The 22,996-nt window shown below is 35.6% G+C and overlaps 6 protein-coding genes across 6 annotated transcripts in view; 2 read left to right on the top strand and 4 right to left on the bottom strand.

The window, feature by feature from the left end:
• The window catches only part of ko (Stork-head domain-containing protein knockout), a 76,203-nt gene extending 53,671 nt beyond the window's left edge, over window positions 1-22,532 (bottom strand). The window contains exon 1 of the mRNA XM_089841805.1: window positions 22,252-22,532. The gene's annotated coding sequence lies outside the window, so the exon portion shown is untranslated. The remainder of the gene's footprint in view (window positions 1-22,251) is intronic.
• On the top strand, window positions 231-11,680 carry Clk (circadian locomoter output cycles kaput protein Clock). The gene is made up of 13 exons (XM_089841352.1): window positions 231-405; window positions 748-809; window positions 1,452-1,600; window positions 1,678-1,769; window positions 1,831-1,920; window positions 3,072-3,318; window positions 4,225-4,429; window positions 4,512-4,618; window positions 4,690-4,837; window positions 4,908-5,089; window positions 5,154-5,563; window positions 6,899-7,363; window positions 8,315-11,680. The coding sequence occupies exons 2-13, from the start codon at window positions 763-765 to the stop codon at window positions 8,429-8,431; spliced, it is 2,259 nt and encodes a 752-aa protein (XP_089697478.1). The 5' UTR covers window positions 231-405; window positions 748-762; the 3' UTR covers window positions 8,432-11,680.
• Window positions 11,821-13,177, bottom strand: LOC149718322 (uncharacterized). Its single transcript, XM_089841343.1, has 2 exons — window positions 12,940-13,177; window positions 11,821-12,507 (listed from the first exon to the last, which is right to left on the bottom strand). Exons 1-2 carry the CDS (start codon window positions 13,086-13,088, stop codon window positions 12,120-12,122), a joined length of 537 nt encoding a protein of 178 aa, XP_089697469.1. The 5' UTR covers window positions 13,089-13,177; the 3' UTR covers window positions 11,821-12,119.
• Window positions 13,112-17,976, bottom strand: LOC149718321 (uncharacterized). The gene is made up of 10 exons (XM_089860800.1): window positions 17,754-17,976; window positions 17,389-17,688; window positions 17,162-17,333; window positions 16,573-16,830; window positions 16,107-16,190; window positions 15,861-16,031; window positions 15,680-15,801; window positions 13,947-14,048; window positions 13,756-13,872; window positions 13,112-13,123 (listed from the first exon to the last, which is right to left on the bottom strand). The coding sequence occupies exons 3-10, from the start codon at window positions 17,292-17,294 to the stop codon at window positions 13,112-13,114; spliced, it is 999 nt and encodes a 332-aa protein (XP_089716926.1). The 5' UTR covers window positions 17,295-17,333; window positions 17,389-17,688; window positions 17,754-17,976.
• LOC149718320 (uncharacterized) lies at window positions 17,377-20,539 on the bottom strand. Its single transcript, XM_089860799.1, has 4 exons — window positions 19,987-20,539; window positions 18,815-19,413; window positions 17,754-17,915; window positions 17,377-17,688 (listed from the first exon to the last, which is right to left on the bottom strand). Exons 1-4 carry the CDS (start codon window positions 20,372-20,374, stop codon window positions 17,377-17,379), a joined length of 1,461 nt encoding a protein of 486 aa, XP_089716925.1. The 5' UTR covers window positions 20,375-20,539.
• On the top strand, window positions 20,552-22,125 carry LOC149718319 (protein phosphatase Mn(2+)-dependent 1K-like). The gene is made up of 4 exons (XM_089841337.1): window positions 20,552-21,011; window positions 21,071-21,282; window positions 21,360-21,523; window positions 21,647-22,125. Exons 1-4 carry the CDS (start codon window positions 20,680-20,682, stop codon window positions 22,061-22,063), a joined length of 1,125 nt encoding a protein of 374 aa, XP_089697463.1. The 5' UTR covers window positions 20,552-20,679; the 3' UTR covers window positions 22,064-22,125.
• Window positions 22,533-22,996: the final 464 nt, after the last annotated feature.

Genomic DNA, 22,996 nt, shown 5'->3' with positions numbered 1-22,996 from the left:
TTATAGACTAATTTAAAATATTTTTGCCTTGAAATAATTAATGTACGAGATTTCACAGGTTTTTGTGCCCAATATTTTGAATAGAAAGTCAAAATATAGTCTACAAAATGATTGAAATGAAATTTAAAAGTTGCGACTACCATTATCATTCATCCATTTTTTAAAATTATTTACTTTAGGAATTTCTTCAGCCCCTAGCGCCATCTACCAGACCACAGTGCAGAAAAAATATTTTTGTTTTTGTTTCGTAACGCGTAATGGCCGCTACCAAAACAGAAGGATTAACCCGTGATTTACGTTTACATCGCGATTTTGTCGGATAATTATACGCGATAATATGAAATTTCGAGGTTATTTGGCGTTGTTATTTATAGTTCATCTTTATAATATTATTTAATTGTTAAGGTAAGTGTTGTAAAATGATTTAAACCTAATTAATAGTTAAGCCTAAGCCCTAGAAGCCCAGTCCCATGGTAGTTTACCAGATGCCCTTTAATAATAAGTTTACGTTAAGTTTAACTAAGCAGGAACTTCTTGCCAAAAAAAAAAACTAGAGAAGCGCTTTAACCAAGGATAAGACTAATTTGCATACAATTATATTAATTTTCCTTGAATCTTAATAGCCCAATAATAAAATAGATATGAAATGAAGTCAATACTAGATTTGTTTAAATAATCAGAAGGAGCTTATCTAACGAACGATGATTCCAAATTTCCGATAATATATTTCAATGTTTAATTTTGCAGATACAACATTTCAAAATGAAGCGTTCAAGTTCATCTTTAAGTCAACGCAAAGGGGATTACATGTAAGCTTTAAAGAACATTCTTTTTTTACTAGTTTAACATGAATGATAATTTAACACTACAAAAATGCAAATAAATACATGTGCTTCTTGCAATTCCTATTAACTATATTACCTTTAAATTATTACCGCGTTAGTAAGGGGTATAATATACTAAAAGCTATTTTAAACCTCACTGAAACAGAAAAATATACGTTAAAATGAATATTTCGCTTGTTTTGAAGCCAATAAGGATCATATTATAATCCGGTTATTATTTAATACTTATAAATCATCACAAAGATGATCCTTAATCACTTAATTTAAATGTAATTAACATTAAAACGAAATTAAATGTCTGAAACAAGTTAAATGTCTGTTTAAGGTCCCTAATGAATTTTGAGGGTAACGATGATAAGACAGATGATACTAAAAGGTGGGCTTATACCCAGGCATATCATTAATTTAATTACAATTAAAACTAACCACGGTTTGAATCGGGTAATAATAATAATAATATAATAAGTGCCCAAGATACTTCATAACCAAATATAACCTTATCTAATCAGTTTGATACAACGTGCTACAATTACAAATACTCTTAAAACTCAACACAGAATTTTAAATAGTAGAGGACGCTTTTGTTTGCCTTTTTTTCTGCAACAGAAAATCCCGTAATTTAAGCGAAAAAAAGCGTAGGGATCAATTCAATATGTTAATCAACGAGCTTTGTTCCATGGTTTCAACCAATAACCGTAAAATGGATAAATCAACCGTGCTTCGTTCTACAATCACCTTTTTAGAAAATCATAGCAGTATATATCGCAATTTATTATTTTAATAGTTAAATATAAATCCCCCTTTTAATCGCGATTAATTTAAATATATTCAGATGTTAACGTTCAGTCTGAAACAGCGGAGGTCCAAGAAAATTGGAAACCCTCTTTTTTATCTAATGAAGAATTCACTCATTTAATGCTAGAGGTATATTTAGAATTAACAATGGCGTGATCACGTGATATTTATGAATTTAAAATTTTTGAAGGCGTTAGATGGATTTATAATTGTTTTCTCCGTAACTGGGAGAATTTTATACATGTCGGAAAGTGTAACGTCTTTGCTTGGTTACATGCCAGTAAATATAAACATTTTAAGTTAAAATTTAGGGGTGTGCGAATAGTGGGTTATGATTGGCTTTGGTTCGATAAATTACTAAGTTTTAAATCAATCTAGACAAAAACCGATTAAATTATTCGATTAATATAGAGATCGAGAATTTATTCACTAAATTCCTGGAAACAATATTCGATCAAGAAGTGATATCTAGTTTATTAGGGAGAAGGTGTAAGATGTCTAAGTACTCGCGCGGCGTGCCATAGTCCCAGTCCCCCTTTCAAAATACAAGGGGGGACGTAAAAGGAGGCCCGGGCTATTTCGCCTCTTCACAGTCAGAAAATATGACTGTAATTTTCGTCATTCGCGTCGCGCTGACGTGAGTTTTCAAGAACCAAAGAGATGCTGGTTGTAATTTAGAGGCGTGGGGGATTAACTCCGAACCTACTATACGTTTGGACTGGAGATAAAGCTGGAAATGTGGCGAAATTATACTTTCTCACTATTAAATTGGATATCCCTTCTTGATTCTATTAATTGCTTCTTTAAACAATTAATAAATTCGAAACCCCTGTTAATTATTCGACAGGGTTCATTCAAATCTATAGAATACCTGGGAATTTCAGGGAATTAAATTGATGACTAGAAATTCAGGGCAAACTCAGGGAGATTAAAATTTTTTAGTAAAATTCAGGGAAATTTGTGAGGCTTGAGTAAGGAGTTGCTCAGGGCCGTCGACGAGAGGGGGGTGCAATTTCCCCGGGACCCGTACCTCCTAGGGGTCCGGGACACGTGTAGGGCTGTTTAGAGGGGGGTCTGCTATTTGGTCAATTTTTCCCGGGGCCCATAAACTCTCTCAACAGAACTGGGGTTACTCCAACTAAAAATAGCCAATCTCGTATTTATTACTCCAAAAGACCACTCCAGCAGTTACTAAGTGGCATTGCACCTGGAAATATATGGGAAAACACCTGAAAATGTGATAGAAATCGGCTTTTCAAAAGTTGCATGAACCTTGTTCGATTAATTACGTTTGGCATAAAAATTGGAATAATGGTTCCAAAAATCTCAAAATTTTTACGTTCAAATAAATAATATTCGCACACCACTAGAAAAAATGACATTCGCATTCTGAAGGCAAAGTAATATAAACGAACCCCCTAAAACTTGCAGAATGATTTGAGTTCCTCCATATACGAAGTAATCCACGAAAGTGATAAACCCTCGTTGTACAAACTCCTAAATAGCGCACCCAACGCTAGTGATATTAGTCACTTGGACAGCTTTAACGATAATTGCGTCTCTATCATGGTTCATATGAAACATGGACCTATTTATTCATCCGAATCACCAACGTACGAATTAGTACGTTTAATGGGAACATTTCATCAATGGAATAATTCCCAAACTTCCAACGATGGTACATACACTACCTTCTATTTTAAAGGAAAAGTTCAGTAAACATAATATTATAGCTTAAAAGAACGGCCTTTTTCTAAATATAAAAGGAATTGAATATTAAAATTAAAATAAATAATCTCTTATTACAAAATAATTAGCATTTAATTACTGCGCACGCCGCCATTGGTTTAGTAGCGTCTGCTAAACCGAACCTCTTATTCCTACGGGATTAGTTGAATTCTCACAGGCTGAGAGAGCTAAGGGTAAGGTAGGTTCGGGCTAGCAGACCAGACGCCACTACCTAAGTTACCTCTCTCAGCCTGCGAGAATTCAACCAATCCCGTGGGGGTAAGGGGTTCGGGCTAGCAGACTCCACTAAAACAATGGCGCGGTAGTCCTTGATTGTTTTTAAAACTAATTAAACGCTAGTTATTTTGTAATAAGAGATAGTTTATTTATTTTTTTATTATTTAATTCCTTATATATTTAGAAAAAGGCCGTTCCGTTCTTTTAAGGTATAATCAGGGATAGATTTAATTTTAGAAGTAGGAATGGATAACGGTTAGTATTTACTTCAGTCCGACTCATAGACCACCCAGTATAGAGCCCCTCCCTCCAACACGTAACGAAAAGTTTAGATTATCTTATTGGCTCACTTAAAGTACGTTTTGATGACATTGCTAACGGGGACGTCGAAAAATACGTAATTCCTTTTTACCTCTGTCGCTATGAACAGCCTCTTCTTTCATAACCCCACCCCCGTCCCGTGGAAGGGGGTCCAGGACTTTGACGCGCGCCCAGTTTACTCTGTTCTCCATTCCTACTTCTAAAATTAAATCTATCCCTGGTATTATGTTATGTTACGTTTCATTTAAATGACGATAAATTTCATAAAAGCGTAAAAACCTCCTTATTTGACCTTTAGCCTCTAGTATGTGTACTGATTACGATAGTAACAGTTGCAGTAGCGCTTGTTCCCCGGGAACGGGGGAATGGCGTTCTTATTTCGTAGCCATGGCTAGATTTCAAAATCCGCAATTATTAAGAGAAATGACAGTATCGGATGGTTCCAAACAGGAATTTACATCCAGGCATAGTTTGGAATGGAAATTCTTATTTTTGGATCATAGGTAAATAAATACGAAAACAATTCAACAAACAAACAAACAAACAACCCCCTTTCTAACAACCAACAAACCTTAAACATTTAAGGGCACCACCGATAATTGGTTATTTACCATTTGAAGTTCTGGGAACTTCGGGTTACGATTATTTTCATATAGACGATTTAGATAAAATATCGGCTTGCCACGAAGCTCGTAATTATATCAAATAATTAATCACTTTCAGTAATTAATTAACAACAAATTAAATTAATTAAAACTTCCAGTCATGCAAACTGGAGAAGGAACATCGTGTTTTTATAGATTTCTTACAAAAGGGCAGCAATGGATTTGGATTCAAACGAGATACTTTATAACGTATCATCAATGGAACTCGAAACCAGAGTTCATTGTTTGTACGCACAGTGTTGTTAGGTACCCCTTAATTAACATTTTTAATTAATTTACGTTGTTAACAATTCGTTAATTAAAAATGTTAATTAAGTTACGAAGATGTTCAAGCCAGTATAATTAAAGAAAAGAAAATTAAAGTATCCGATGAAGGAACAATTAAAATAAATTGCCCACCACATATCAATAACAACAATTCAATGTTAATATCAAATCAATCGTCATCACATTGTTCCAAAAGCAGCGTTTCATCTAAATATTCCGCAATATCTTCCGGTACTTTGAAACAAATCAAGTACTTAACTTTGTACTTAGGTTAACGGTTCGTTTTTGGGCTTAGTTTCATCTAGTATGAGGCCATCAGCGAATTCCGAACAAAACCAACGATTACAAACGACGGTAAATAGAGTAAAAGGCGTTACGAGATCTTCCAACTCGACCCCGACTGAGAAAAGGTCAACAAGTACCTCGAGAGAGACAAATGAAACGAACAATAATAATAATAATAATAATACGTGCCAAGTTGTTTTACCTTCACCACCAATTGAGAATTCCAATATGAATGCCACCAACTTAAGATTAGATAATAATAATTACATCGTAGAAGATCCCAATAACGGAAATATAACCCAAAGAACGATACAAAATGCTCATCAACAATTGCTGGCTACGCCGAATATGATGGAAATTATTAATCCAACAATTATAACTAATCTAGCGCCGCCTTTGCAGCCTCAACAGGATATGGGGGTAAGTGTCTTGTCTTGTCTTGATTTATCAGACTGTCAAGTCAGAAATGTCCTGTTCTGAAATATTGAGAAATGCATGGTTTCACAAAATTATTTTTATCTACATGCGTGTATAATAAGTACACTACATGGACATAATCATTTGGGGTGTTGTTGTGTGTCTGTTAGTATGTATGAATAGTGGAACACGAAAAACATAGGTGGTTTTGTGTATGTCTTTAGGAACACGAAAAACATAGTTGGTTTTGTGTGTGTCTTGAGGAACACGAAAAACATAGTTGGTTTTGTGTGTGTCTTGAGGAACACGAAAAACATAGTTGGTTTTGTGTGTGTCTTGAGGAACACGAAAAACATAGTTGGTTTTGTGTGTGTCTTGAGGAACACGAAAAACATAGTTGGTTTTGTGTGTGTCTTGAGGAACACGAAAAACATAGTTGGTTTTGTGTGTGTCTTGAGGAACACGAAAAACATAGTTGGTTTTGTGTGTGTCTTGAGGAACACGAAAAACATAGTTGGTTTTGTGTGTGTCTTGAGGAACACGAAAAACATAGTTGGTTTTGTGTGTGTCTTGAGGAACACGAAAAACATGGTTGGTTTTGTGTGTGTCTTGAGGAACACGAAAAACATAGTTGGTTTTGTGTGTGTCTTGAGGAACACGAAAAACATAGTTGGTTTTGTGTGTGTCTTGAGGAACACGAAAAACATAGTTGGTTTTGTGTGTGTCTTGAGGAACACGAAAAACCTAGTTCCTTTTGTGTATGTCTTGAGGAACACGAAAAACATAGTTCCTTTGGTGTTTGTCTTGAGGAACACGAAAAACATAGTTTGTCTTGTGTATGTCTTGAGGAACACGAAAAACATAGTTCCTTTTGTGTATGTCTTGAGGAACACGAAAAACATAGTTCCTTTGGTGTTTGTCTTGAGGAACACGAAAAACATAGTTTGTCTTGTGTATGTCTTGAGGAACACGAAAAACATAGTTGGATTTGTGTATGTCTTGAGGCACACGAAAAACAAGCTTATTTGTACGTATGCCTCAAGGAACACGAAAAACAAGCTTATTTGTACGTATGCTTCATTGATCACGAAAAACATAGTTCCTTGCATGCATGGCTCAAGGAACACGAAAAACTAGGTTTCTTGTATGTATGCTTCATTGATCACGAAAAACAAGGTTCCTTGTATGTATTCTTCATTGAACACGAAAAACAAGGTTCCTAGTATGTATGCCTCATTGAACACGAAAAACAAGGTTCCTAGAGTGCGCATTGAAACGTTAACACACGTAGATATTAATATTACGTATTCGGAATCTTCCGCTTCATGTTTTTGTCAGCAACATCAAAACATGATGAATCCGAATGAAAGACAAAATACAAACGGAGGTGATTTAAATAACGGCGCTAATCAGTCGCAAGTACAAGAGTATTTAACAAGGAGGCGACAACTACTGCAACAACAGATTATGTTCCAACAAGAAGAACTGAGGAGAGTTTCCGAACAATTGATGTTAGTTCAATTCGTGGCTCCCAATTTAGCGGTAACTACCATTCCGTGTCAAGCAAATGGCTTGGGCACCATGACAATAGCCGCGAATACGGGCGGGAACGCAGCCTTGATTCAAACTGGACACGCGCCTTTAGTGTCATCCGCGGGACCAATGGGTGTAGGTGTACAACATCCCCAGTTATTAGCTCCCCAGTTGGTACTGCAACCCCAAGCCATTATGGCAGAGACTATGACAGCATCTTCAATTCCAAAACCAACCATATCGACTACTACGGCCCTGATTGGTCAGCCGGTAAGTGTGAATTTTTGATGTAACTTTTTGTTCATGAAATATAGGATTCGGGAAGTATATATTTTGTGGGAGTTTTATGAATTTTTGGTGAAAGTGTAGGATTATGTTGAATTTTTCGTCAAAGTGTAGGATTATGTCGAATTTTTCGTCAAAGTGTAGGATTTTGTCGAATTTTTCGTCAAAGTGTAGAATTTTGTCGAATTTTTCGTCAAAGTGTAGGATTTTGCCGAATTTTTCGTCAAAGTGTAGGATTATGTTGAATTTTTCGTCAAAGTGTAGGATTTTGTCGAATTTTTCGTCAAAGTGTAGTATTTTGTCGAATTTTTCGTCAAAGTGTAGGATTTTGTCGAATTTTCCGTCAAAGTGTAGGATTTTGTCGAATTTTTCGTCAAAGTGTAGGATTTTGTCGAATTTTTCGTCGAAGTGTAGGATTTTGTCGAATTTTTCGTCAAAGTGTAGGATTTTGTCGAATTTTTCGTCAAAGTGTAGGATTTTGTCGAATTTTTCGTCAAAGTGTAGGATTTTGTCGAATTTTTCGTCAAAGTGTAGGATTTTGTCGAATTTTTCGTCAAAGTGTAAGATTTTGTCGAATTTTTCGTCAAAGTGTAGGATTTTGTCGAATTTTTCGTCAAAGTGTAGGATTATGTCGAATTTTTCGTCAAAGTGTAGAATTTTGTAGAATTTTTCGTCAAAGTGTAGAATTTTGTAGAATTTTTCGTCAAAGTGTAGGATTTTGTCGAATTTTTCGTCAAAGTGTAGGATTTTGTCGAATTTTTCGTCAAAGTGTAGGATTTGTCGAATTTTTCGTCAAAGTGTAGGATTTGCCGAATTTTTCGTCAAAGTGTAGAATTTTGTCGAATTTTTCGTCAAAGTGTAGGATTTGTCACGGAAACATAAGATATCAATCACAGAAATTATAGAATCTCTTCTCTGTGTTCTCGATCATTACAGGGTGGTATTCAAGTTTTACCACCGACAACCCATCTTATGCCACTCCCCCTGTCTCAAGAACAAGCTCAGGTGGTCTTTGCTCAAGGATTTAATACGCCATCGCAACATTCCCTTTGATCATGAACATTTGTAAGAATAAAAAAATTTATTTGTATTTCTTTCCCAATTTTCCCAAAAACGTCTAGAACTCTCTTCTAGACACAATAGACGAACATATCACGATTTTAAAAATGTTAAATAGCAAATTTAGGCGAAATAGATGAAAAACTGACCTATTTTGTTGACTCTATAAAGTAATCGGAGAATTGATATTAGTTTTTGAGGGTTTAACACGATAAATTGGAAGTTGTAATATATTTGATAACAAAAAACCAATTTTATATTAAAAAAATGTATAAAATTGACCGTCCAAAATTAAAATATAACTGTTTTGTTTTATTATTATTATTAATTTTAGTTTAGGGGAGTTTATATATGATATATTGAAGTTATTAATTAAGAAACGGGACCATTTACTATAAATATATGTAAAAAAATTAGATTTAGGCAGGAATTAGTTTATTTATAAAGAGGAGGAATGACTGACAGTAACATGCTCGCTTATTTGGGGGCGTGTCGTAATACACAATCCCCTTTACAGAGGTGACAGTTTTGAAAATAGGCTAAGCTGTAACTTTACCTTCCACGCAATGGGTCCCGGGATATCTATTTACCGCGGTCTCTGTCAGTAACGTCATCAAAAGCGTAGGTTTAAGCATAAGTTTATAAGATATGTTCCATAAGCATGAATGACACTACCAATACTTCGTAATGCTAGAGACGCTTACTGAGAGCTAGTTCGAGAATTATTGGCTACACGCGGTTTTACAGTCCATCTTCCTATTTAGTCTGTACTAAGCCTTTGTCAGTGCCTCACCAAGGGTTGCTTTACCAGAATCTATGACTTCATGACAAGCTCGCATTAACCAGACACAAACTTATGGAACATATCTTATGAACTTATGGTTTAAGACAGCTATTAAGATATTTAAAAAAATTGGTTACGCATACGATGATAGATGGCGCTTTTTTATTAGCGGGACTGAGGTAAACTCAGTTATTAATTTCTGCTGTTTTTAAATGAATAAATTCCTGATTACGGATAAAAATTCGGAAAAAGATGTTTCTTCGAATTTTTTACGATTTTAAAAATATGTTTCGTGCCATAAAGGAAAATGGGCCAGAGGTTGTAAAATATGTTAATATTCTGGGGAAAAATATACTGAATTCATTTTTCATGAAAAATTTGCCCTGATAAACATGAATTACCAGTCGCGTTCGGAAACATTTGGAAGGGCAGCGTATTGTTACTAAATTTTACTCAAAAAGTGTTGGTGATATAAATATATGAATTATACCCCGGTTATTTTATAAAATTAGTTTAAATATTATTAAATGATAAGAAAGAAAAGGTCTATTTTTTGTTGTTCCATGTTGCTAATTAACGTTTCTTTTATATATGATCAAGAGCAAATAGAAATAAGGGGAAGTGACGTTAATGAGACCCTTAAGTAAGTAGTGCCCAGTATGTTTCACGACGTACTCTTAAGTTTACTACAAATAGACCATTTCAGAACTTACATACAGAGAAACCGAGGCACAGGGGCGAGGCCGCCATTGGGGTATTCTCCCGCCAGACGGAGCCCAGGTTCATTACACGCGGGCTGCCTCTAGCGGTGCCTCTTGGAGAGAGGGAGAATACTCCAATGACGGCTTCACCCATGTGTGTTGGTTTATCTGTGTGTAATTTCCGAAATGGTCTATTAGCACGTTTTGAAGGGCAAAGTAGGGTATTAGTTTCAAACATGGCGCCAAAGATCGCGTTACGGACATAGAGACCTCTGGCGATGTTAAAAACGCGAGAAAATGCATACCCTACCTACACAACGCTTCAAAACGCACTGTTTAGTAAGCTTGGAGTTAAGCGTGGGTCACGTGGTTCCCCTACACTTCACTTTCTGTTATCTCTATTTGCATTTGATAAAAGTGAATCTCTACCGTTTTGTTGCGTAGGCAACGGTTTTTCTACGTTTTTCTTTCGTTTTTGGGTTGAAAATTTCTATTTTGTTACGATTTATGGACCAATTTTTAAAAAACTGGAATAGACTTCAATTTCCCCAAGTTATGGGTGAGAAGAAAGCTATAAAATGTGATTATATAATATAAATTAAAGTGGCAGTTAAAAACTGCGTTTATAGGAAACATTTCTTAATGATTCTAATGGAAGTTTCTGATCAAATTTAGCTTTCAATTATTATTTTCTTCCAACTCTTGATAGGGTTAGCTTTCTAAGGGTGTGTTCGAATATTGTTAGACTGTTACGTATCGATTAATCGAATCGACGGTTGGTAAAAACGCCGATTAATCGAACGATTTATTGGCAAAAACGCCGATTAATCGAACGATTTATTGGCAAAAACGTCGATTAATCGAACGATTTATTGGCAAAAATGTCGATTAATCGAACAATTTATTGGTAAAAACGTCGATTAATCGAACGATTTATTGGTAAAAACGTCGATTAATCGAACGATTTATTGGCAAAAACATCGATTAATCTAACGATTTATTGGCAAAAACATCGATTAATCTAACGATTTATTGGCAGAAACATCGATTAATCGAACGATTTATTGGCAGAAACATCGATTAATCGAACGATTTATTGGCAGAAACATCGATTAATCGAATCATTTTAAGGATAAACAACCAATTAATCTAACTAAATTAATAAAATCATATACTGTAATTTCAAATCGATATTTTATCGATAAATCGTATGATTAAAATATTTCGATTAATCGAATAATTAATCGTGATTTACTATTCGCACACCCTTAACACTAGCAGCACCTCGCTTAAAAAACTGTAAATAGCTTAAAAAAACATTTCCTGTTTTTCTAGGGATTTTAATTACACGTAGAAATTAATTAATTACTAATAGAAATTATCACCGCGTTAATCGGTTTTAATTAGCTATAATTCACGCTAATTAAAACAAAAAAATGGGTCCATTAAAAGTGTTTTGCGTCCGAGTATTGGTCAAATTTTAAAAAATATATATATAAATGGACAATTTTTACCAATACTCAATACGTGTGATATTAATGCTAAATTCATGTGTAAAATTCCATGAATATGTAATACTTGTTACGTATTTGAAAAAAAAAATTATATATATATACAAAATATTCTATATACAATTATATGTACGGAAAAAGAAGTGCCCCATTATGTAATCATGTAAACAAAAACATATGATCCAAATCCCAAAAATGCGACATGTAGGTTTTTTAATAAAAAATCTACAAAAAGTTTGTTGAAAAATATTGTTTATTTATTTAATATTATTTATGTAAAATTTGTATACTACCAGGGATAGATTTAATTTTAGAAGTAGGAATGGAGAACAGAGCAATCTGGGCGCGCGTCCCGGACCCCCTTCCACGTGACGGGGGGTATGAAAGAAGAGGCGGGGGGTCATAGCGACAGAGGTAAAAAGGAATTACGTATTTTTCGCCGTCCCCGTCAGCAACGTCATCAATGCGTAGTTTAAGTGAGCTAGCCAATAAGATAATTTAAACTTATCGTTATTACGTGTTAGAGGGAGGGGCTCTATACTGGGTGGTCTATGAGTCGGAATAACTGAAGTAAATACTAACCGTTCCGTTCACCATTCCTACTTCTAAAATTAAATCTATCCCTGATATTATTTATGTAAAATTTGTATACTACTACAACTATAGGAAAATACGAATTAATTATTTTAAAATCTCGTACAGCAAGTTAAATACGAAGTTAATAACATTGTCGGCCATGATTGTTGACCAACCGTTAGTAGTAAACGGCGCCATATTTCTTTCTCGTTTTCATTAAGTTCTATTGAATAATCTGACGTATTTTCAACCATTTCTAGATTCCCATCTATAGTAGCGGGATGAACCTTATTTCGACCCGATAGCGTTCTAGGGCCAATTACTAAAGAATGTTTAGCTAGGAACATAATAGTCGATTTTAATTTGGAAAAACCTTCCGAATCTAGCACTTGTTTCTTAATAATTAGCTCGGATGTTGAATCATCTTCGCAATTTTCGCCTTTTAACCATTTAACCACGTCTTCGAAGTCATTTCTAAACTGAGCAACTCCTACGGGACTTCAAGACAAATTTTAAACCCCAACAAAGCGTTAACAGGAATACATACAGTTAATTGGAATAATCGTGCCCCCTCATGTTAATTTCTAAGAGGATTTTGTGGGCCAGGCTTGAGAACTTACTATTCGTCACGCGACTCACGCCTCATAATCCTGGCGTCTTTCTAACAATGCGATTTCATTGGTTAGTAACAACGCGAGGTAGAACGAGAAGAGAGAGAGAGAGAGAGAGAGAGAGAGAGAGAGAGAGAGAGAGAGAGAGAGAGAGAGAGAGAGAAATTATTCGCGTGGTAAAATTCATCAAACATAATGATTAGTCTAGCTCTTCCCACAAACCCGCCTAGATACGTTGAGTGAAAATGGTTTTCACGTACGCAATGATTCCTAGTAACTGTATGCATTCCTGGCTTTAAGAATGTATTTCAATAGCTACCTGAATCTAACGTTACTTTTCTTCGATAAGAAATAATCCATCCAACCGTTCGCTACGGCATCCCCTAATTTAATGACGGATTTTGATCTAATTGGGCAGTTTGCAACGCGAGATAAAGACTTCAATTTAGGATTCATTGTTTCCAACATAAGTAACTCCTTGTAAGTACTGATTAACTTTGATTCTGTATTTTAATTTGAACCAAAATTTTAAGCTCAGACTAAGTTTCTCTAATAGAATATTGCATTAATTCCAACAGAGAAGCCAACGTAAAAAGGGCGGGGAGGTCACCATCTCTGGCACCAAGAGGCAACGCCAGACGGAGTTCACCCGAGTTCAACTACACGCTGAGGGAGGCTAGCAAACTCGCGTTGCCTCTAGCAGTGCTTTTAGGCACCAGGGAAATAACCCAAGAAGGTGAACACCCACGCCCCTGTGATGTTTCCTTCTCTTAGACTGTAATTAATTTAATAGTCTATTGCACATCAAGAAGTGATATCTAGTTTATTACGGAGAAGGTATAAGATGCCTAAGTATTCGCGCGCCATATTCCCAGTCCCCCTTTCAAAAACTAAGGGGGGACGTAAAAGGAGGGCGGGCTATTTCGCCTCTCCTCAGTCGGAAAATATGACTGTAATTTTCGTCATTCGCGTCGCGCTGACGTGAGTTTTCAATAACGAATGAGATGCTGGTTGTAATTTAGAGGCGGCGGGATTAACTCCGGACTTACGTTTGGACTGGAGATACACCTGGAAATGTGGCGAATTTATACCTTCTCCCTAATAAACTAGATATCACTTCTTGTGCACATCTTGCCAAACCTTTCTTTTTTCGTCTCCAATATCGCATTTTTGGCATTCCAATTTCCATAGTTTCACTAACTTCTTTGTAAATTTTGTAATAAATAGTTTGAGGCATTTCGTCAAATATCAACTGTTTTAAATGATATATTTTTAGGGTTTTTTTATGAAGTCGGAATAGAAGATGTTACTTTGTTTGAAACATGCCTGTAAGGAACTTTTTTGTTGCGATAAACACCAAAACGTTTCGAAACCATAAGGCAGTAAGGAGGAAGAGAAATGTATACAGTCTAAAAGTTCATTCGCTCGCTAATTGGAGTAAAAATTAATTAAAAGTTTCTGGGTGAAAAAATCTCTTAAAGGGTATGAAGGGTTGAAAGAAGTTGATTATTATTCGCTTTAGAAAGGTAAATGGATTGTAAAACGTTAATAAAACCAAAATTTTATAAATAAATATCGGAAAGCCCTTAGACCCACAATATTTCCTGAATTTTCTGGTAAAATTTGAGCGGTGGTCCTATTGGATAAAAGTTTCAGCCAATCATAGAAAAGAACGCGAAATGCGTTGGGGACTTAAAGGCCGACTTCCATCGAAAAGAGTTCTAGCGAACTGAAAACCGAGCATCGAGACTAATAATGGAGCGACCGTGCCGATTTTCGAATCCCCGCTGGGGTAAAAGATGGAAGGGTTCTAGCCAACTGAAGGCCGCGCAATGTGGTTCTAACGAACTGAAGATACGCAATAGAGAATTTCCTTCAGGGGAAAGCAAAAATTCGAGAGGAAATAAATTTAAAAGGATTTCTATTGTTTATCTTCAGCTCGCTAGAACCACATTGCACGGCTTTCAGTTAGTTAGAACCCTTCAATCTTTTACCCCAGCGGCGCTTCGAAAATCGGCAAGGTCGCTTCATTGTTAGTCTCCATGCTCAGATTTCAGTTCGCTAGAACCCTTTTCGTTGGAAGTCGGCCTTTAAGGGCAAACCGGCGAATTCGGTGCCGACTACCATGTGAAGCCTGTTCCCACTTGGCGAAAATAGGGCGAAACTTCAACGCGAAATGATCAGCGCGATAAAATTGAGCGAATTTTTGATATTCGCCGGCAAAAAATCGTATTCGCGGAACTGAGCGACTTGTTCTATTTTTTTAGTCGAGGCGAAAAGGGGAAACAAATTCGCCCTAAAAGCAACCAATCAAAACCCAGATTCAGAATTTTGTAATGCCTCCTCTTTTGCTCAGTTTTATTTGTCGATCACTTAGGTTTTATTTTAAGCCTACTACTGTTTCATGTTTTAGCACAACACAAATACACAATCGGGGAACATCGGTTACAATATATAAGTGAAAACTACATTGATAGAATCTAAATTAAAGTTCTGATAATTCAATATTTCTTTACCTGAAGAAACTCGTGGTCACCTCTCATTTCCCGAAAGACATTTTTGAAACGTTAAATTTAAACAAAGGCCATTTTCATTATTTATTTTGTTTAGGTTTTCCATTTTTAATCCGCAAGAAAATAATTAGGCTTAACGTGAAAGAAAATCTCGCGCGCGATCTCTTCTAATTTCGCGCTAAATGGGAACGCCGGCTCTGGCGAATAAATAATCGTCAAGAAGTTTCAGCCGGCGAATACACATTTCGCGTGCTTTTTTTCGCCAAGTGGGAACCAGGCTTGACGTTACGTTCCCCCGCTTTTCGCGTTCCCGTCTTTGGTTGGCTGAAACTTTAGCCAATGAGACAGACCACCAGGCCGGTTGGATTTTCCAACAAAATTCGATAAACATGGACGCGATCTTTGGGTCACCTCCAACTAATGTAATTGGTAAAAAAATAACGCTAATATTTTGGTCAATTTTATAAACATTTCGCCTTATTCTAAAGCGAATTCATTCAACATGTCAAGCTTCCTAAAAACCGAGATTTGCAAAACCAATATTACGTATAAATCCGAAAGTCCAATTGTTACATAGAGAGGCAAATTTCCAAAGGATATTGCGCTATTTTGTTTAGTTTTACCCCAATTTGTAAAAGTATCACAGACGCATTGCAAAAGTATAATAGCTAAAGAAAGACCAAATTTAATCAGGGAACCAATATCAAAAAACTTAAATAATTTCAACCTTTGGCTAAATGTAATGACTCCCTCTGAGTTTCGGTAACAGCCGATAAGGCTATAGAAGTTTCCAAAGCATTGCATAATTGTTTCCCACCAATTGTCCCAACGCAACCGTTAATTAAGGGTACCGTTACGTCGCTTTTGTGATTGGAAAGACTCAAGAATGAAGAAAATTCTAGAAATTTGTTGAATAAAAACCCAGAAAGTTATTAAGTACTAAGACGAAAAGAAATAAAGGTACAAAAGTTACGTTTATCCCAAGATGCTAAACAAGCTTCTTCGAAGAGTTTTTGAGAGTAATTACGCATACAAACGAAGGCGCCAGTAAATAGATCTGAATGTAATTAAAGATTGTTAATTAGTAAGAATAGAAAGAGGAAAAAGAATTACAGGGTTGCCAGATTTCAGGGAAAACTTGCCCTGAAAAGTCAGGGAATTCAAAAATATGTCAAAAAGGTCAGGGAATATTAGAAATGGGAACAAAGTCAGGGAATTTCAATTTTACTAGTAAAAATTTCTCGCGTTTACGATAATTCCAGCGTTGCATGTTACAATAAATATGTTTTAAAACATAATTGTACAAATTAAGAGTTGTAACTTGTTTACATCGACAACTGTCAAATTTTGGTCTAAAAAATGTGACGGAAAATGACAAGAAATAGTCACGGAATTTGAACTTTGTAGCAACCCTGTACATGTGTCATGTTATTTCTTGCCAGCATTTGGTTCGAGTTCCTTCATTTTCGATTGGGCAAATAAGGCGAATGACGGTGGGAGAAAATGAAAGGTCCCCATTCGACTGTTAAGTTGAATTTGACCGGAACAATATTGAGTTAAAATGTATAAATTTTCGTGGACGGAATTCCAAAATGATCGCCAAAATATCCTTTCTAAATACGAGGAACTTTCCAATCGAACTTTTTTTGGATTATAAACTGACCAAACCGATCGAGGTGTTGGCGATTTATTTTTGCCTATTGTATAAATAAGGATAGTGGCATAGTGGTCAATATTAACTAAAGGATAGTGGCGTAGTGGTCAATATTAACTAATGGATAGTGATATAGTGGTCAATATTAACTAATGGATAGTGATATAGTGGTCAATATTAACTAATGGATAGTGATATAGTGGTCAATATTAACTAAAGGATTGTGCCATAGTGGTCAATATTAACTAAAGGATTGTGGCGCAGTGGTCAATATTAACTAAATGATAGTGCCATAGTGGTCAATATTAACAAAAGGACAGTGGCATAGTGGTCAATATTAGCTAAAGGATAGTGGCGTAGTGGTCAATATTTACTAGATTGTCGTTTAGATGGAATTTTAGCGGCTTTAACTTTAATTTCTCTCCTGCCTTGAACATTAAAACCCTGCGTTGACTGTGGTAAAGGCAGTGTTTCAACTCTGGCTATCGCAAATAAATGCTTCAACATTGAAGATTGTATATTTTGAACAACAGAACCCAATAAAACCTATAAATAACGTATATTTCCTTAATAATCCCTTCAAATATTCTCAATTACTAACTTTAACGCTAATTAAAGACGTCGGATCATTAACAGAATCTTGATGAATTTCAAAATAATCCGTAACGGACGATTTACTGTTAGCTTCGACTTCGCTATTTGTAACATCGCTATTAGTGAAGTAATCCGAAGTACTGGGTAGATTACAGTTCGCCGTAATTACGCTAGATGAAAGGCCGTTAATTGAAAATGGGTTTACGATATTAGACAGCCAATTAATTTGGCCATCGTCAACAGAAAGGTGGCAATTACGCCATTCCGCGACTAAAACATCCAATATTCTACCGGCTGTCTTTTCCCCCTAAGCGTACATTAATTAAATTAAAAATTAATTACCAATCCGATAAAGCTTCAAAAAGGCTTTACCTGAAACTTTGCGATTGTTTCAAATATTGACTTATTAGTTATGGTAATAAAACTTTGAGATAATTCATTTTCGAGCCGTTGACTTTCGTCAAATTCATTCTTATCAATTATATTTTGTTTAACTAAAGTTTCGTTGAAAATTTCCACATTTTTGTAATAACTCTACGTTATTAAAAATAAACTGTTAATGCGGTACAGTGGGTTCAACGGTCGATTTCGAGTCGGAAAATGTAATACCACTAGTTATGGTTAGTGTGTTTTAGGGATGACCCCTTAAATCTGAGGTTACCGGTAATAGTTAGTATAGGGCGCTGTCGGTTAGCTGTGGCATAGGGGCTAGCCACCACCCCTCTATGCATTGTAAAGGCGTTAGATAAGTGGCAATAAGTCGCAAGATGACTTGGTCCAATTAGCTAGCTGAACTTATAATCTAAGTACAGGGGCCGAGTAATTAAGCAAAATGTTCAAAAACATACCCCGCTCCATAGGAATAGCATTACACTACACTTTGGAGGCTCATAACTCGGGTTCTACTAGAGATACAGGGATGTCCTTTGAGTATGTTATAGTCCTATTTGTCCCCCATCCAACCATACTAAAAACTTAGGGCTACGATAAACAAGGGCCGAGTAATTAAGCAAAATGTTCAAAAACATACCCTCCATAGGAATAGCATTACACCCAACATTTTCGACTCGAAATGGCCCATAGAATCCACTATACTTCAATCAGGATTATATACAGCTAATAGGAATCATTGTATCCCCATATATGCCATGTGTGCGCTTTTTGTGGGTGGTGCTTCAGAACATACTATCGGTCACGCCTCATAATTCTAATGGCGTCTTTCTAACTGCGTTTCATTGGTTGGTAGCTACGCGAGTTCCTAGGTGCGCACAAGATTCAACTTTATTCGCAAGGTAAAATTCGTCATACATAACGAGTCTTTCTACCTCCTCCCACAAAATCCGTGCCTAGATACGTTGAGTGAAAATGGTTTTCACGTACACAATGATTCCTATTAGTTGTATGAATTCCTTATAAAATCCCTATTCACGCACCTCTATTACTTCCGAAGGTATAGTTTGTTGATCTTTTGAGCTCAAAATGATCAGATCACAGTTAAAAATTGCACGAGTCCAACTAAAGGCCCTAATTATATTCCTATTTGAATCATCCTCGGAACTTTTTAATAAATCCTCTAATTTCGCGTCCCATCCCATATGAAAAACGCCTAACATCCTATTAACTTTTTGTATAATATTTGGCCAACGATTGACGTAACGATCCATCTCTTCCAGATACGTTTGACACCTTCCGAAATAAACATCGCTGATATTTTTGCTAGCTCCTGATAAATGTAAATTGACTTTGCATCTCTGATCTTTCGACAATGCTTCAATTTCAGTGACAAAGTCGTTCAAAGCGTTTAAGTGTAAATAACATTCTTTTCTTAAACCTAAGTAACAACGTTCTTCTAATAAATTTTTTAATTTTTCTCTGTGATAGGCTAATTTTTCTAATTGCTCTTTGGATAAATTAATTTGAGTGTTAGCGGGGATACGGTTGATCGTAGGGAGTAGTTGATGAATGTTAAGTTTCGATACGTCTTGAGACGGATTCGATAGAATTTTATCAATCATTTCGATTGATTGAAAACCTGCAATCGGTTTTTATTTTTTTTTTTTTTAGTTTTAAACAAACACATTTCTAAAGGACCTGTCTCATTTAAATCGACGCAAAATTCTAAACACGTCTATTAATTAGTACCACGGATAGATTTAATTTTAGAAGTAGGAATGGAGAACAGAGTAATCTGGGCTCGCGTCGAAGTTCCGGACCCCCTTCCACGCGAGGGGGGGAGGGTATGAAAGAAGAGGCGGGTCATTGCGACAGAGGTAAAGAGGAATTACGTATTTTCCGCCGTCCCAGTCCGCAACGTCATCAAAACGTAGTTTAAGTGAGCCAATAAGATAATTTAAACTTTTCGTTAGTGTTGGAGGGAGGGGCTCTATACTGGGCCATGAGTCGGACTGAAGTAAATACTAACCGTTCTCCATTCCTACTTCTAAAATTAAATCTATCCCTGGTGAAATCTTAACCGATTTTAACGAAACTTATCTCATTTTAAAGAAAAAAAATACCCAGGCTACCCTATTAAATTATACTTAAAAAAATGCATTTTAAATGAGACTTGCCTTTTAAAGAAACACTAGCTGGTATATTATTTTACCCCTTAAAAGTAGCCTTTCATCTTGAAGATTTTCTTGCGTTGGACCTTCCTTTAAAATTTCAGCGTTACTAACATTAACATATCGTATATTTTCAGATGGTAGCGAATCCCTTCTCATTTTAACTAAATCTCCCTCCATAATATTATCATAAACTGATTTAGCCGAACTGGGTTTTTTTCTAAACGCTCTCTTTTCATCGTTTCTTTTAGAACCATTTTCACTTTTATTGTTTAACTTATCTGGAAAATTAGATTGAAGAAATTTTTCAAATCGGCTCCAATGACTGATGGCTTTCGTGCTTTTCAAAGTATTCCCATTTTCCGTATTAGGTAACGTTAATTTTCCCGTATTATAAGTAATACCTAAACTATTGTCTAATTTCTCCATAATTGTTAATTATAATTATAATTAAATTAAATACGAAATAGCTGTAATGAGAAGCGTCATTTTTAAATGGTAGCCAGCGAGTGGTTTGTTTTGTTTACAAATGTGAAGCACGTGTACAAGGCCGTTGCCATAGCAACGTAATCTACGGAGTGTCACTTCCTACTAGACGTATTTCCTGCTTCTGCTACAGTAGACGGTCCAACGAAACTTTTAATGTACATGACAGTGTATCTGACAGGTGATGCAATTATAGCAATAGCAATTTTGCATCAGCCGTTTAGCTATTTTAATTAAACGCGTTCCAAATGTTTCCGAGTAAACTTTGTAGTATTTTAAAACAAAGTACAAGTTGCAGTCCATTTAAATTCAGGGATATTATAGCTAAACGTTTAAGTACAAAATTTAAGGAGGAATTAAGGGTTGAGAGTACGACAACGACTAATCATAAGACAAGGCGTAAAAAGTCCGATAGTAAATTTGATTTCGATACTTTGGGTACGTGGGATAATCGAATAGATCTGCCGCTTTTACTGCAAGCCAGTATTGAAAGGGGTAAACCAATTCCATGGATTCGTTCAAGTAATGCCAGCGCTGCTAGCGTAATTGGACGTAGAATTACTAACGAAGATCGTTACAAGTACGTTTTAAAGTATGGTACATGGTTCTTAATATTTAATTGATGGTTTTTAATATTAGAGTAAAAGAACTGAAACCATATTTATTATACTGTGCCGTTTTTGATGGTCACGGACATTCAACATGCGCTGAGTATTGTAACGAACATATGGAGGAACATATCCTTTACTGGCTTAATAAGGATGAAAATATGGATTTGGAAGAAGTTCTAGAAGTATCCTTCCGCGAAGTCAATAATTCGTTTGCGAGATACGTGGCCTACCATTGCCTAAGTACTTAATTTAATTAATTATTATAATTTGAAAGATTGTGTAGTTGCTAAGCTAAGGGTTATTGTTTATTCAAAAAGGCGAGGATGAATTCAACTCAGGGACAACTGCAACAGTTTGTTTGTTGAAAAACAGTGTCAAATTGGTTGTGGCACATGTGGGAGACAGTAGGGCAATTTTATGTCGAGATGGAGACGCCAGGAAACTAACTATCGATCATTCAACTAATCTCAAAACGGAAAAGGTAAATATTTTTTATAATATAGAGTAATGGCACCTCCCTGCCTTTGGCTACGTTACGCTCTATGAGAAATTAACATGGAGTGCCACTACTCAGGAAAAATCATGTATTTTCATGAATTTTCAGGATAGAATTTTGAAATCTGGCGGATTTGTCAAATATGACAGTTTGGAAAGAGGATTGGTCAATGGTAGATTAGCTATGACCAGAAGTATCGGTGATTTAAACCTAAAATCCTACGGAGTTATCGCAGTACCTGACACTAGAACTATAGAGGTTGAACATGGAAGAGATGCTTTTCTTATTTTGACAACTGATGGAATCAATTTTGTAATGAATGATCAAGAAATATGCAGTGCTGTCAATAACTGTCATAACCCTGAGGACGCTGCAAGTTTAGTTACGGATCAAGCAATGCAATTTGCCTCAGAAGATAACGCGACTGCTTTAATTGTTCCGTTTGGGGCTTGGGGGAAGTATAGAAACCAGGGTAATATCACATACAACTTTCTCAGGCATCTTTCACAGAGTGTACGATATTGAACAAGATATTACTGTGTATTTTGCAATATTTTATAACTAATAAAGTGTATTTTTGAACGAAACTTCTTTGTTTGTTTGTGTATTTTACTTATCTTCATACTTGAATAACTGTACCCTTCCCACATAAACCATGGATTGTAACAGCAACTAAAAAGTAACCAGCATGCTAAGTATTAAATAAAACTTACATTTCTTCCACTTTTGATGAAATATAATCCATTTTCGATGGTTCTTTCCAGTTTTTAAAGTTGAACTTTACTTTTTCCCCTTAAAGGTTAAAGCGGGGCGCAATGACAAAGGCTTAGAAAATGTCATTCCATTTCCAGAAGCACAACAACACATTTTAGAGACACTTTTAACACAAACCGCGCACATGATTTACCGAATTTTTGATGACCGCACTCGCGAAACATAATAAATATCCTATTTTTATAATATTTGTCGACTTAATTAAGATATTTCATAAAGAATAAAGTAAAATTTCAAACAAAAACTCGCGTAAAAATACCGGCGCGATTGCGTATCCAATTGAAAGTTTTTGACGTTACCCACAATGCATCGCTGTAGTGCTATGTGAGTCAGTGACGTCATAATTGCACCCTATTGATTCTGCGCGATAGACTGCGCGGGAAAAATTCAAAATTGCAACTTTGCAAGAACTAATATAGTTTTTAACATTACCTTATTGACGTATTATAGCAATTAAAGCTAACAACCAAATGGAAGATTTTAAACTTTTCTAATTACATTACTGCAGAAATTTTAATTCCTATAAAATCCAATAACTAACAACATTAGTTCATAAGTAATCTTACTTATAAACTTTTGCTAACAAACATATCCCTCAAAATTCTCTTAGTTCTTTGACAAAAGCCTATAATGCCTATAATTTTAAACAAAATTAGTTATAATAATTTAATTTATGACAGACAT

This window comes from Phalangium opilio, unplaced genomic scaffold, assembly GCF_054372755.1.
Source record: "Phalangium opilio isolate 3A_F unplaced genomic scaffold, DU_Popi_V2 ptg000002l_1, whole genome shotgun sequence".
Lineage (NCBI taxonomy): Eukaryota > Metazoa > Arthropoda > Arachnida > Opiliones > Phalangiidae > Phalangium > Phalangium opilio.
Note: the sequence above shows the minus strand (reverse complement) of the source record. Positions and strands in the feature narration are given on the sequence as shown.